General features: G+C 43.6%; 1 protein-coding gene across 1 annotated transcript in view; it reads right to left on the reverse strand.

The window, feature by feature from the left end:
- ETFB (electron transfer flavoprotein subunit beta) overlaps positions 1–15,234 on the reverse strand; it is a 510,595-nt gene that overhangs the window by 145,322 nt on the left and 350,039 nt on the right. The window contains exon 6 of the mRNA XM_086929920.1: positions 11,770–11,954. Within this exon, the coding sequence (XP_086786046.1) occupies positions 11,784–11,954 (171 nt within the window). The 3' untranslated portion in view covers positions 11,770–11,783. The remainder of the gene's footprint in view (positions 1–11,769; positions 11,955–15,234) is intronic.

Here is a 15,234-nt window from a genome sequence, read left to right on the forward strand (position 1 = left end):
AAGTCATGTAAGTAATCAACCAACATAGGATACTCGATGTCGCTATATTCATTCAGCCTCGGCACACCTTAAACATTCGCCGGGCGACCAAAAACATTTTTCGTATGGGCTAAGTCCCACACGAGAATGTACTGTCGTCCTCGTTGACAAAAGTGCCAACGGCAAAGCATCGGGTCATGTAAGGCCAGTGCTTGCTTGTATCTTGGCCAATTTAAGCTTAAGAGTGCCATTGTAGCACTCGACCAAACCAGCTGACTGGGGGTGATTCGCAGCATGAAATTTCTGTTTGATTCCCAAACCCGCACACACTTTCTTCATAATCTGACCCACAAATTCACTTCCGTTGTCACTCCATACCATTCTCGGCAAACCATACCTAGGGAAATATTCTTTGAGCAAAACCTTGGCTGTAGATAAAGCAGTATTATCCTTGAGGGGGTAGGCCTCTATCCATCTGGAGAAGGCACAAACAACCACAAGGACCTACTTTAGGTTATTGCATCTTTACATGTGAATAAAATCCAGCTGTAGCACCTCAAACGGATACGTTGGAGGAGCAAAATGACCCGCTCGCGTTGGGGTTCCCTTGCCAGGATTATGCATCAAGCAAATCATGCAATTTTTAACCAGATTCTCAGCATATTTAGGAATTCCAGCATTCTGCCATACCGGAGCCAAGCACTTACATATCCCTTTTGAACTGATATGAGCCAATCCATGAGCCATCGTAACCACTGGGAGCACATACGCATCAGGCAACAACCATCGCTGGTGCTCCGACAACTCAACCCAACAGCCAGTCGAATCCAACATTCCCGTAGTCTCTTTCCACACACTCAATTCTTTCTCAGTAGCCTCTGCCTGAATCGATTTCACACTTTCTATTGTGTCTTCACACATTCCTCCTGCCATAACCCATCTAGCAGGACCTGCAACATACATACGACTCGTCGCATCTTTCGCCGTTTCTCTCGCTACTTCATCCGCAAACGCATTGCCACGACCAACATCATCCGTAACTTTCCTATGTGCACTGCATTTCACAATCGCAACTTGTGTCGGCAAAGTAAGTGACTCAAGAAGTTCATTCACTAATGTCCATGCTGAATTTTCGTACCATGGGAAGTAAGAAATCCTCTCTCTCTCTCCACAAACGTCCAAAGCTATGAGCCACGCCAAATACATATTGGCTATCAGTATACACAATCACTCCCTTTCCTTTCGACAACACACACACTCTCGTCAATGCAATCAACTCTGCTGCTTGAGCTGAATTCTGTGCAATACGTGCAGTTTCAACAATCGTGTGCAAAGTTGTAACAGCATACGCTGCAGTCATATCACCATTCGGAAGCTTAAAGCATGAACCATCTACCCGTAGGGTACCATCTGGATTCGTAAGAAGAGTATCTTTCAGATCAACTCTACCCTTCGTTTCCTCCTCTGTCCGGAGAAAACAATCATGCTGTTCCTGAGCATCTGTCTCTACAGAAATCGGCAACAGTGTAGCTGGATTCAATGTGTTGCACCGCTTAATGTGCACATGACTAGCCAAAAGCGTCAACTCATAACCTGACAAACGTGCACTAGTAAGGTGCTAAGTCCTTGTTTTATTCAATAAGGTATCCACTGCATGTGGGACCATCACAATCAACGTATTATCCAATACCAAACCAGCAGACTGTCGGATAGAAACAGCTGCTGCCACTGTAGCTCTCAAACAACTAGGCAACACCCTAGCTACCGGATCTAAAGTAGCTGAAAAATACGCACATGGGCGCTGCTTGTCTCCAAATTGTTGCGTCAACACTGACAACGCACAACCTTCTCTCTCATGTACGTAGAGTGTAAAAGGCTTACTGTAGTCGGGAGTACACAACACCGGAGCAGAACACAATGCATCACTCAATTCAGAAAAACTCTTCTGACATTCGTCAGACCAAGGAAGAGGGTTTGGTGTGTCCTTAAGAGTAAGTGCCAACAAAGGTTTTGCTAGCAAAGAGAAATTCGGAATCGACTGCCTACAATACGAGGTGATACCCAGAAAGGCACGCACCTCTCTCTGTGTGGATGGCACAGTCATTTCAGCAATCGCTTGAATATGCTCTGGGGTTAATCGTCTTCCCTCCTTCGACAAGAGATGACCTAAGTAGGTCACTTCTTGGCGGCAATACTGCAACTTCGAAGGTGACACTTTATGGTGAAGGTCAGACAAATGTCGCAACAAAGAAAGCGTAACTGCTTTACAAATCTCTTCATCATCAGCAGCTACCAACAAATCATCCACATACTGAACAACAGTAGCACCAGGAGGCAAGACAAAAGCATCAAGCTGAGTTTTCAGAGCCTGACTATAGATGGAGGGACTCTCACAATAACATTGAGGAGCGCGCTTAAACCGGAAACTTCGGCCTCCTAAAGAGAAGCCAAAAATATCCCTACTTTCTTCAGCAATCGGAATACTAAAGAAAGCATTCTTCAGATCGATAACAGAAAACCAAGCAGCTGAAGCAGGGATCATAGTCAGTAAGGCAGTAATGTCAGCAGGAAACTGTGTCACAACAGTTTTATTGACCTCTCGAAGGTCGATCACAAACCGATACACAGGTGGCTGGGAAGAATCAGTACGCTTAAGGACAGGCAGAACAAGACTGTTACACACATTACCTCTCGTTTCTTCAATCACACCTTTCCAACTAAAATCATAGATAACCGCTAAAAGAGCTCTCTCACCATCACTAGAGATCTTGTATTGGGGAATGCGAGGTAGCTTAGCATTCGACTTGAGGGTAACAACATAGGGTGGAATCTGCAAAAGGCCAACATCATTCGGACCTGTAGCCCAAAGAGTATCAGGGAGAGAACGCAATTCCAGTGGTTGCCCATCTTCTGACAAATACATCGGAGAGATCACTCTCTTACCCAACATAAGATGTACTCCCGAAGGAGAACAATGTAATGTTGCATACAATATTTTCAACAAATACAAACCCAACAAATTCTCACCACAACTGGTCGTTAGAATAAGGGGTTCTTCCAATTCACAAGACCCAATAGAAAGAGGCAAAGGACTAGAAACCGGATTACGAACTGGGGCGCCAGAAAATCCTACCGAGACATTCATCAAGCCAGACAAAGGTGCGCCAGGGAGTTTAGAGTGCATGATAGAACTCTTAGCCGCACCAGTATCCAAAAGAAAAGGTTCTTTCACACCTGATGTAATTACTTCAACATAAGGTCCACTCTGGTCTACTGGAACTGACACTACTCCCTCCCTCTGTCCATGGCTGTCCTATCTATCATTAAAACCAGCACTCTCACTTTCAATATAATAGTCATCCGTGTAGTACTGGGCAGACTGATCAGACGGAACATTCTGTTGATCAAAATAATTAATAGAAATCTTAGGGGGAAAGGAACGTTCATTCTGAGGAAACGCACCACGTCCTCTACCCCTAGACACTTGTTGAAAACCACCACGACCTCTCTGACCAGACACATCATTCGTACGCTGTAGCAAAACCGGACAACTATTCTTGAAGTGACCTTCTTCCCTACAGTAAGCACACTGATTAGGGCCTAGCGGAAGTCGCGGAGGAAAAGACTCAGGGTTCTGCAACAATCTCTGAAACTGTGGAGGCTGCTGAAACTGGGAAAGTTGCTGAAGCTGACGCTGATTAGGGCGAGGCGGATACGCCTGCTGTAGAAGAACCTTCGTTTATAATTCTTTAGTCTTTTTCTCTGCTTTATACTTCTCATCTTTATCTCTGTTCTCATATGATTGTGCAATAGCCAATATCTGGGCCGAGGAAGAAACAGCCCATGAACTCTCAGAGTCCTTCAACTTATTACAAAGCTCAGGGAGCAAATTAAAAACAAATTTATCTACAAACAACCTTTGACCACCTTCTGTACTCATGTCCTGACCACTGTGATCAATGAATGTTTCCTTAAACCTAGTGTAGAAATCAGACACACTCTCGTCTTTCTTTTGTTTGCATGCTGCTAACTTGTCCCAATTCACCCGCATAGGAGGCATCAATGTTTTCATTAAATTAATAATCCTACCAGGTAATTCTGAAACTAAGGGCTCAGGTTTGGCACCTCCTACCTGTCGACCATCTGCAGCAACAATATTAACCCACGTATCTCCTAACTCTACCGCATGATCCTCGTAACGGATCTTCGCCCACAAAGGTTGAGGAACTACGTTACCCAACAACATATCCACGTCAGCTAAATTCATAACACACGCATCAACTGTCTGAAACAACTCCTTGTAGTAACCAGCAGGATTTTTACGGGGTTCAGGCAAAGTTTGTTTAAGAGCCAGGACCTCAGCCCTCTTCCAAGGAACATGTACCCATACTCGCTGAAAATGAGCTGGTACTCCCTGAATACCATTAATGGCATCAGCAACAACTTCCTCTCTCCATACAGGGGGAACCTCTCTCATAGGATACTGCTTCACCTTCCTCCTAACAGAAGGATCAGGTTCAAACAACGACTGAGAAGGAAGTCTACACCTAAACGCAAGAAGCGTCTCTACCGCTTCCTCAACATCGGGACCCACTATCGTCCCTTTAGCAAATTCAGACTGGACATCAAGCACTTTCTACGGAATCAGACCCAACATTATTTTCCCATTCTTCACGAAGGAAAGTACACATTACATCAAAAACATACATTTGCTTAGGCGGATCCCACTGTATGAAAACATCCATAACTGCTTGTAAATCATACCTAGAAACATTTAAAATCCATCCGTAGCCAAAAGATCCAACACTGCTGGCTCTTCGGGACCAGGAAGCTGACTACGACTCTGCTTATGTTCCGAAACCGCGGTCATACTTAGTGACCCAAAGAGTGGAGACAAAAGACTAGCAACAGTCTCAGTCATTCGTTTTCGAGAAGAAGTTGACATAAGGACAGGAGACAAAGTGTTTTAAGGTGACAAAGACGTAGGGTCAGTAGAAAAGGAAGTCAAAGGTAAAGGAGAGGAAGGCAAAGGAGTTTGAGACAGAACTGTTAGCAAAGTTGGCGGCCCTAAAGGAGGCCGCGCCAATGGAGGAAGAACCAACTGTGGAAGAACAACTGTCGGGACAACAACAGGGTGTTGAGCAACTGGGAGTCGCGGAGGTGCCGTAGCACTCTGCACATAAGGGGGTGGTAATCTCAATAAATGCGACATCAAAGGATCCTTTTCAGGGTCATTTGTCGCATTCGGAAGAAGAGGTGGCAAAGCCGGATAACATTTGTCAATGGCCATGCAATGTTGTCTATCTGACACCTCAATCGCACGATCTTATTCATCTTCTTTAAACTGCCTAGCAGCTTGTAGTATCGATATATTCTTTGCTTTCCTATCTCTCTTAGCTTGCTTAATATCTCGCTGTTTGTCTTCCTTACGCCAGAGGCGGAAAGAGTCAAACATCGCCGGCCGGGCTTTCTTCCTAAATAGCGCAACTTCTAGGTTATCTAAAATCTCTGATTCGAAACTACCATGTTGGGGCCATCGTAAGACACCATCGTTCTTTGTATAGCGGATCCAGACTTCATTAAACGTAATTGGACCCATGCCAGGCTTTGAATAGAGCTCATAAGTTGGAGTTCCAACCGGAGGTATTGGACACGAGTCCTCCAATCGGGAATCCCTGTTACAACTACAGCAAAACCATTTCCTAAACTGCTAAGACCAGGCATCTTATAGCTCACTAATCTAGCTTCAAACTTCAAGGGGTTATCAAAAACGATATACTCACAAATATACGAGCCCCTCGGCTTTGGTAATTGCAATAACCAAATCAAAGAAACCCAAGAAACCAAACAAAGTTGTGGGAGCGACCCACTTATACTTAACCAAACTGTCTGTCACGCCACCAGAAGACCGTCTAACGTCTCGCCTTACAAATCATCACAAGAGGGTCCAAGACAGGGCGACAGTCAGGGCAGCAGTCCTTCGTAGCAGTCGGAAAGGGGGAAGCCTCGCAGTAAAAACCTTTGGTCCACAGTCGACATGCAGGGGTCGATGAAGTGGGGGCCCTCCTCCAGAATTTCCTCACAAAGCTCCTCATAATCTTCGGGCTTGGACCGGTATCGCTGAAGTCGCCCCACGTTGGGTGCCAGTTGAAGAACCGGGTTTTAAACCCAGCGGCGCCAGAGGCACGCCCAAAGTCTTCGGATTCACCTGTCTTGGTATACAGAGACACGGAATACTTCTGGGTGGCGTCAAAGACCAAATTTATTAGCTGCAGCTAGTAAAAGAAGTCCTAGAAATACAACACGGTGTACAACTCAGGAAACTGTTCAATTTTGTAAGGCGAAACATCCCTTTTTATGCCCAATATTCACATTACAAATGGACACCCACTGCGCAGAATTCTAGCCAATAAGGTACCTTTTCAAACAAAGTATCACATAGCAAAAACCTCAATTTACATCGTCCCAACCCACAAGTTAATTATTAGGAATGTCCCAAATCCAATCTCCACAAGCCGGACAAACCCATAATTGAAAGCACAATGCATGTAATGAAGTAACATAGAAAGGAAACAATGACAGATAACGAGCAAGATAAGGCATGTGTAAAGAACCTAAAAGTTAACGATGTCCTGAACATTGATTGGCAATCTCAGACAACGATCAACCAAGGAAATTGGCTTAGCGAGGTTAGTTTCTTACAGTTCACCTTAGAGTCAAGAAAAGGCCTAGTTAATAAGTGCATGAACAACGAAGCCCATGCAACTTTGTTCGTTCGGTTACCTCCACGGGCCAACGAGCCTACGTGATGGCAACACAAAATGGAGGCACGGACAAAATGGAACCCATCTTCGAGACGAAGTCTCTGAATACGTAATTAACTCGCAGGTTAACATGACGAATTCACTCCATATTAGCCGCACTTACTGAATACGGTACAACATCACCAAAATCGTGATGGAACCATAACCTCATGAGACAAAACAGAATTTTACAGAACCTTAGAGGCAATCGTCGAGATATGGGAATATCTGGACACCTTGGAGACGTAGATAGGCCATTACAGGAGCCAATATCTTGGTAAAGACTCGAGGGGCGGAACGAAGGCCAAATGGCAATACTTTGAACTGGAAATGTTTCTGCCCCACCTGAAATCGCAGAAACCTCCGATGACATAGGAGTATTGGAACATGGAAGTAGGCGTCTCGGAGGTCGATAGTAGCCATGAAATCTCCGACTAAGAGCAAACGCAAGATCTCTGTAAGCGTTAGCATGTGGAAGGATTGACTCTTGAGATAGTGGTTGAGCGCTCTCAAGTCCAATATTGGTCTCCATTCCCCGTTCTTCTTGACGATTAGGAAAAAACGGGAATAAAACCCCTTCCCTCTTTGAGACTTTGGCACTACCTCTACTGCACCCTTCTGAATCAGAAGTTGAACTTGATGGAAAAGTTCCTTGATGTGAGGAGGTGGCGGCCCGGAAGGTGGAGTTGGAGGAGGGATTTTGACGAATTCCAATGCATGGCCCTTTTCTACAATGTCTAGCACCTAACGGTCTAAAAAGAGACTTCTTAATTGTAGACATGTTGAAGACCCAGGAAAAAACCTGAAGAAAAGAGAAAACTGAGCAGAGCTCAGGGAGACTCCCTTACACACAACGTGCGGTAGAAAATCTGAGGTGCTGAGCTCTGAGGAGAAGGTTCTAGAGGGTTGCTGTCGCCTGATTGACTGCAGTTTGGACCAACATAATGACAAGGATAGACTGCATATGATTTTTTTCTTTCCCATGCATTCCTATGTAGAAATATGTGTAGGCAGGTTATGCCTTTTTCTGGTACATATTTCAGGTTTTATGGTGTTGAGCGCCCTGGATACAGCCTCCTTTGCGACACGAGGAAGGAGGGGGAAGAACTTCCTGAGGGCTTTCAGGGTACCAAAGCAGGCTCCTGAGAGTCTCATGATCTGTTCGCAGAAGCTCAGATCGGCTCCGAACCAGAACCCCAGGTTCTTGGCTACCCCACAGTCCCCCTTGGGACAGGGAAATCCCTTGGGCCAAAGGGATTCCCTGAAGGCCATTGGAAATTGACCATAAAGGAGCACTTCTGATTTGTCCTCGTTGCATTTCAGGTTAGCCAGGCAAAAACCGAGGATAGACAACGCTGGGCCTCAGCCGTCTGGAGGTTGTCACCCTTCCAGGTGAAGAGAAGTTGGGTGTCATCGGCATAAGCCATAATTTTGGCCCCCATTCTCTCCGCCAGGTAAATAAGGGGGTCAGATAAATGTTGAATAGCAAGGGACTCAACGTTGACCCTTGAGGGACCCCTGTGGCCACTTTACTGTCAGTTGAGTTAAAGGGGGGCATCCATACTTGTTGAGACCGATCTTCCAAGAATGCCTTAAGCAGGCAAGGGCTCTGCCCGTAATACCAATGTCTGACAGCCTGGCGAGAAGCTGGAGGTGGGGTACCGTGTCAAACGCGGCAGAGAGATCCAACAGAATCAATGCCGCTCTGTCGCCCCCGTCCAGACACACTCTAACTGCTTCGTAACCTCCACCAACGCTGTCTCGGTGCTGAAGGATGTTCGGAAGCCCGATTGAGCAGGGTGCAGGGTGCAATGCACCCGAAGATTCCACAAATTTATCCAACTGTCTGAACGCCACCTTTTCACACACCTTGACAAGGGCTGGAAGAAGGGAAATGGGGCGGTAGTTGGACAATATGAGCGGATCCGCCGCAGGTTTTTTAATAAGGGGCAGAAGTTTGGGGTGTTTCCATTGAGGGGGCACCATGCCTGTTTGAAGTGACTCATTAATCAAGGCCCCCACCACAGGTGCAATTATTTCTGCCACCCCGCTCAGGACCCTCGCAGGGCAAGGGTATGGTATAGGGGTATGTGTTTTGGGGTACTGAGGTATATGTTTTGGGGTGTTTGGGTATTTTAAGGGTTCAGATATAGTTTTGGGTTATGGGGTACAGGGGTAGTTTTAGGGTTTAGGGATAGGTATGGGTTTTGGGGTATAGGGGTATTTTTAGGGTTCAGGGCAACGCATATGACTTTATCACGCATGCCATTATAACGCAATTGCGTTATAAGAGAGAGAGAGAGAGAGAGAGAGAGAGAGAGAGAGAGAGAGAGAGAGAGAGAGAGAGAGAGAGAGAGAATGAGAATGGGCGGGAATATTCTAGTGCTTATGACTATTGATGAGGATCCCCTGGAAGAGAACTAAGATTACAGGTAAGTAACTAATTCTTCCGGTGCTATCTTTGCAACTTTCAGAAAAGTTTCAAAGTCTTAATGGAAAAAGAGTGAGACCAACCAACAACTTGAATGAGCCTTGAGATTACCCAGTAAAGGCAATGTTTGCCTTTTCATAGCATGCAAACATGCAAGATACTATCCATCTAGCTATAGTTTGCTTTGAGGAAAGACATTCCAGTGCACAATTTTCCACAGTTAACAACTGATTTGACTGTGTATTATTTCTCTATTATTTCACAGCCCTTCCAATGTTTAATACATAAAAAAAGACCTTCCTGATAAAAAACAAGGATCCACAAAGAAAGCTGGAAGAGACATTTTCAATTGACATGGCAACCCAGACTTACTTTAGGGGAGGAAAAACAGAAGAGAAAGTAAGGATTTGTTTGCTGCTGTGGATTATCACATGCTTCTTCAGTAGTATTTACCAACCCTTCTTGATGATTGGAAACAAGAAATGCTACTTTCATTGACATATGCCGAAGATCTATTTTGTGCACATGTTCATAGGGAAGCCCCATTAATTTACAAACAAAGTTTAGCCCCAATGCAGAAGAAGGTCTACTATTCATGGAATTAAATTCTTAAGGCGTTCTACGAAATAGTAAAGAAAGATACAAAAATGTACTTCTATGCTGTGTTATAGTGTTTATAGAGCAGTGTGCTGCCCTGAGAAGGGTGTCCTGGGGCTAAGGTGCAGTAATTTATATAAGCCATGGAAGAAGAAGAATAAACAGTAAGGCTGTTGGAAAAGTAAGGCCTTTAGTTTTGTCTAAAAAAGAGAAACACATGCATCCTGTTTGATAGCAATGGGCAGTTCATACTACTGTTTAGGTGCCAGGAAAGAAAAGGCGTGGCCAAACTCATGGTGGCCAAATTGATTTTTATTAGAGGAAATATGAAGAACAAAATTGGCAAAATAAAGAAATTCAGGCAGCTCCTTTGCGTTTTGGCATTTTAATGGGTCCTCCTGGTTCTGAATGCTCAAGTACAGAATCTGTTTCACCTGCAGGTATTACAAATATAGGGTGGGAGGGCCCTAGGACTCCTTCAAGATGTTTATACAGTTCAGGTTCAAGAGGCCATATTTCTAGCACTTCAGAGCCCAAGCTCAGACAACAGTCTGGAATAGAAGATATTGTCTAACACTATGGTGAGAACATTCGGCTTCTTTGGAAGCAAAGAAAAAATGTGAATCAAGCAAAAAAGTTGAAAGGTTATTGTGATGTCAAAAGATGCCGAATGAAGGTTAAAGCGATACAAAAGGGGATGATGGACGGAGCGTTTGAGCAAATCAAACACTCAACCCCAATCAACTGATCTGGGTTTAATCCATCACCATTCTTTAGCTCACTCCACCACCCCAGTTCAGACATGGCCATATGCAAATCAGTCTGACCCTGTGCCTCATGGGAACAGTCTAGCCCGAACTGCCAAGCCATGTCTTTCCTGGACCGGAAACAAGCATCCTGAGACCGGTTTCGGATTCATAAATCTCATCAGCCAGGCTATCTTGAATCCAGTGGCAAAGTGAGCAAGGGATTCACGTCTGAGCATACCCTGCCAACTTAGGGCGAACAAAGCGATACAAAAGGGGATGATGGACGGAGCGTTTGAGCAAATCAAACACTCAACCCCAGTCAACTGAATGAAGGTTAAAAGCACTCAAATAAAGGTGTTACCAGACATGAAAAACCCCGGAGAAACCAACAGTATTTTAGATTCTTCTCAGTGTGCCTGTGTATATCAGTGTATGCGTCTGCTAGTTTAGCTATATTCTCATTATTTTTTTGTTTGTTTAAAAAGGGGTTAAAATACTGTTGTTTTCAGCAATGAGTTGTTTGATAAATAATATTTAAAGCTAAAATAAGATCGAAGACGACATGGAAGAATAAACTGTGAATCCTGCACGTGAGCAGAAATATAGTACTGCTCAGAAATATTTTCCCTGAAAGAGAAACAAATTTACCTTAGTGGTGCAGACTGTTAGGGCCTTGTTGGAGATCAGTCAAAGCTCACATCAAGGCGGTTGCTTCACCCGCTCATGGCCTACTACTCTAAGTGTCAAAGTGGTACAATTCGATCCAAACATTATCTAAATATTTTTTCAATACTCACATTTGCGTTGACAGCATCTATGTTTCCCAAGTGTGCAAATGCCATTCTACCACCTGAAAATTAGGAACCGGTCACCACTTGCACAGTAAACGGGATCAAACACTTTAGATTCTACTTCTAAATGCATGATTCCAAAAGGCCAAACTTACAGCAAGGCGAAACACTTTCAATATTTTTTGTCGAATTTCTTTAAGTAGCAATAATTTCTTTCTCATTAATTGGTCAGTTTCGCACATTAACGGAGATTTAGTGACAAAACACACTTCCTGATAGATTTGCCTTCTATGTAGGATCTTATTGTATTCCATCTAATAACAAGTCACAGTGTAGGGTAACGTGAAGAGTATGGAAATGATTTCCCAATGGAAGAGAAGCAGAATAAGAGACATTTAAATTCTCAGAAGAAAGTGGACCTACCGTAACCGCTTCATATCCTGCCACTCTCCTTTAATTTGGCTACCAGATCTTGCACTGACTCCACTTTTACACCGGACTGCCTCTGCGGTGGTTCTTCTACACTCAGGATCGTCAGGCGGGATGTTAGGTCAACTCCCAGGTCAGAAGGCTTCACTGCCTCAATCTTTTTTTTCTTTGCTTTCTGATTTGTTTCGATTAAAACAGAGAGAACATGTTTTATTCTTGTTTTAAATGTGTGCGATTTTCATATTAAGTTTTAAAATATTTTATACAAGAATTTTACGTTTACAAATTAAATTATGCACAATTGTTGATCTTGTAAGAGATCAATATCAATAAAATTAAATTGACAGAGAGAAAATGCTAAGAGACCGAAAGGTTCAATGTATTCTAACATTCATGCATGGTCATTTACAGAGGAGCATAAGGGATTAGGAGGTGCCACACGTTTAATTCATGTACATATCACATCATAAAGTAAACCATTGTTGTCAATCTCAAGAGAAGTAGAGGACAGACTTGGAGCTGAAAGCTGGACTGCTCCCTCTATAACCACCTTCACTCATAAGAGGAAGGCAATGGACAGATCATTGACTGCCAATTCACTTTCAGATCTTTAAGAGACATCTACCTGGGTCCTCTTAATGCCCTGCCCTTTTGCTGGGTAAAGTGCTTTGCTCCTAGGTCCCTTCGTTGTTGTTCCACAGTAATCAGAGGACCAATCGCTCTCTTTAAGAACTAAGTTGCAATCTAAACCACAACAATGCAAATTATAGAACAAGCATTTACAATGCAATGGTCTCGCCTTTGCAAAAGTTAGAGCTATTGGCATTGTAAATGACAAACTTTTTATTTATGTGTTGCTTTTGAAAACTGATAAATAAATGGCGTTGTCATTTACAATGCCAATAGCTTAATCTCTCGGAAATACTAGACTTATTGCATTTGGTCTAGTCTTTATTAAAGTTTAAGCAATTCTGTTTGTAATTAGGTGGCTTTTTAGTTTTTCTTTTATTAATGTTTTTGTCATGAACAATGGAGTTCAAGGGATGTCTGCACTCTGGGGGAATTGCCTTAGCATTGAAGGTGTTAAACACCAAAAGCATGATGATGATAAATATGTCCCATGTACATAGCATGCATATGTGTGCATCTATGTATATGTAAGTATGCATTAATATTGGTATTGATATAGATATGCAGATGTTTATATGTTTATATATGTATGTATATATACATATATATACACATACATATATCTACGCATATATATGCATGTTATGTTCATGAAAGTTTGAAAAAAAAACCACAAATAAAGCTAAAAAGCCACCTGATTACAAACAGAATTGCTTTATGTGTAATAAAGATGAGACCTATGGCATTTTGTTTACTAGTGCCTTTAGGCAAAGAGTAAAGGTTTGAAGTAAGGTTAGGCTGTTTTTGCAGATTGAGTAGTAGAGAGTGAGTAGTACATAGTGAGTAGAGAGTACCAGAGAGTAATAGAGAGTGAGTAATAGAGATTTAGTAGTGTGATTAGTAGAGTGAGCAGTAGAGAGTCGTAGTAGGGAGTAGTAGTTAGTAGAGAGTGAGTATAAGACTAATAGAGAGTAGTTGTGTAGAGTAATAATGAGTTGTAGGCAGTAATAGAGAGTGATTAGTAGAGCGTAGTATAGAGTGAGTAGGAGATAATGTGTAGGAGATAGCGAGTAGTAGAGAGAGACAGTGTCTCACACAGTCTCTCTCACACAGTCTCTCACACACAGTCTCTCTCATACAAACACAGTCTCTCTCATACACACACAGTCTCTCACATACACAGTCTTTCTCACACACACACCGTCTCTCACACACACACTGTCTCACACACACACACTGTCTCACACACACACACTGTCTCACACACACACAGTGTCTCACACACACACACACACAGTGTCACACACACACACAGTGTCTCACACACACACACACACAGTGTCTCACACACACACACACACAGTGTCTCACACACACACACACACAGTGTCTCACACACACACACAGTGTCTCACTCACACACAGTGTCTCACTCACACACAGTGTCTCACTCACACACAGTGTCTCACTCACACACAGTGTCTCACTCACACACAGTGTCTCACTCACACACAGTGTCTCACTCACACACAGTGTCTCACTTACACAGTGTCTCACTCGCACACAGTCACACACACAGTCACACAGAACACAGTGTCTTACACAGTCTCACAGACACAGTGTCACAGACACAAATGCAGAGGTTGCCATACGCCAGGGGTCTGGCTCCTGTCTTGATTCTCGCTTATGCCTTTTTCTTTAAACACCAAAAGCATGATGATGATAAATAAGTCACATTCTCTAAACATGAGTGTGGTGCCTACAACCGGCACAAATTAAGCCCTGGCTGGCAGGACGTGAACACAATCGCGTTCCACTTGATGCCTTACCAAGTGTGGACTGCATGCCTCCTTCAATTCTGTAACTGTGTGTGTTTAATGTTTTATCTCATGAGCCCGGTTGGGTTGAAATGCAATACAGTTTGTTTATAAAAAATATATATATACTCTTCTCGCTTTGTAGCTCTTGACATCTATAATTCTCTTTCCTAAGCATGGTCTTTAAAGGGGTCCATAGTTTAGTCCCTCCTTCCCTCTCCTCTCCTGATCAACACTACACACTCTCATACCCCCTGCTTACCGCGAAGATATCACCAAATGGAATTCCGAGTCCTGGACCACACCGGGTGAGGGGGAAAGAGGACGGAGTTCAGTTGTTGGAGCTTCGTTGATTTGCAGAAGGCTCTGGTGAGTGGGGGACCCACACGCATTGCAAAGTTACTTTATTTACACCTGTGTTTCGGCTGGTGAATATTTGAGTGAATACTGATGCGCATCACTGACGAATGCGCATATCGCCTCACGGTTTATCAGGTTTGCAGTGTAGGTGGTCTAAATCACACAGAAGGAGTCTGTTGGCAACGTTTTCTTCAACGTGTGTACCTTCGAGTGCTTTGTAGTTTCATCAGCTGATCTAGGATCCTTCTCCGACGGCTGCGTGTACTGGTATTCCTTGAACCTGATTTTCTTTACTATCTGGCACAATTTATTACCGCAACTTCAAGCACTCATCAGTTTCCTAAATGACTATAGGTGTGTTTGGAATTGGACCGTCCTTCATTGCATTGCTACAATTACAAGAGACCGTGACCCCTTCTTATACAGCGTTTTCTACGTGTAAGGAGTGGTACCACAAGCCAGTCTACAGCATGTCTTGCTCACGCAGCCCCCACACGCCAGTAGGCTCTCTGATTGGTTGAGAGGTCCACCAATCAGAAAGCTTATTTGGTAGTTGCTAACCAATTACAGCAGACAGCGTGAGCAAGACACTCCGTGCCTTTTGTCTGTAAGTCCTGTCCTCATCAGACTGGGGGGCGTGTTTAAAGA

This window comes from Lissotriton vulgaris, chromosome 7 (assembly GCF_964263255.1).
Source record: "Lissotriton vulgaris chromosome 7, aLisVul1.2, whole genome shotgun sequence".
Classification (NCBI taxonomy): Eukaryota; Metazoa; Chordata; class Amphibia; order Caudata; family Salamandridae; genus Lissotriton; species Lissotriton vulgaris.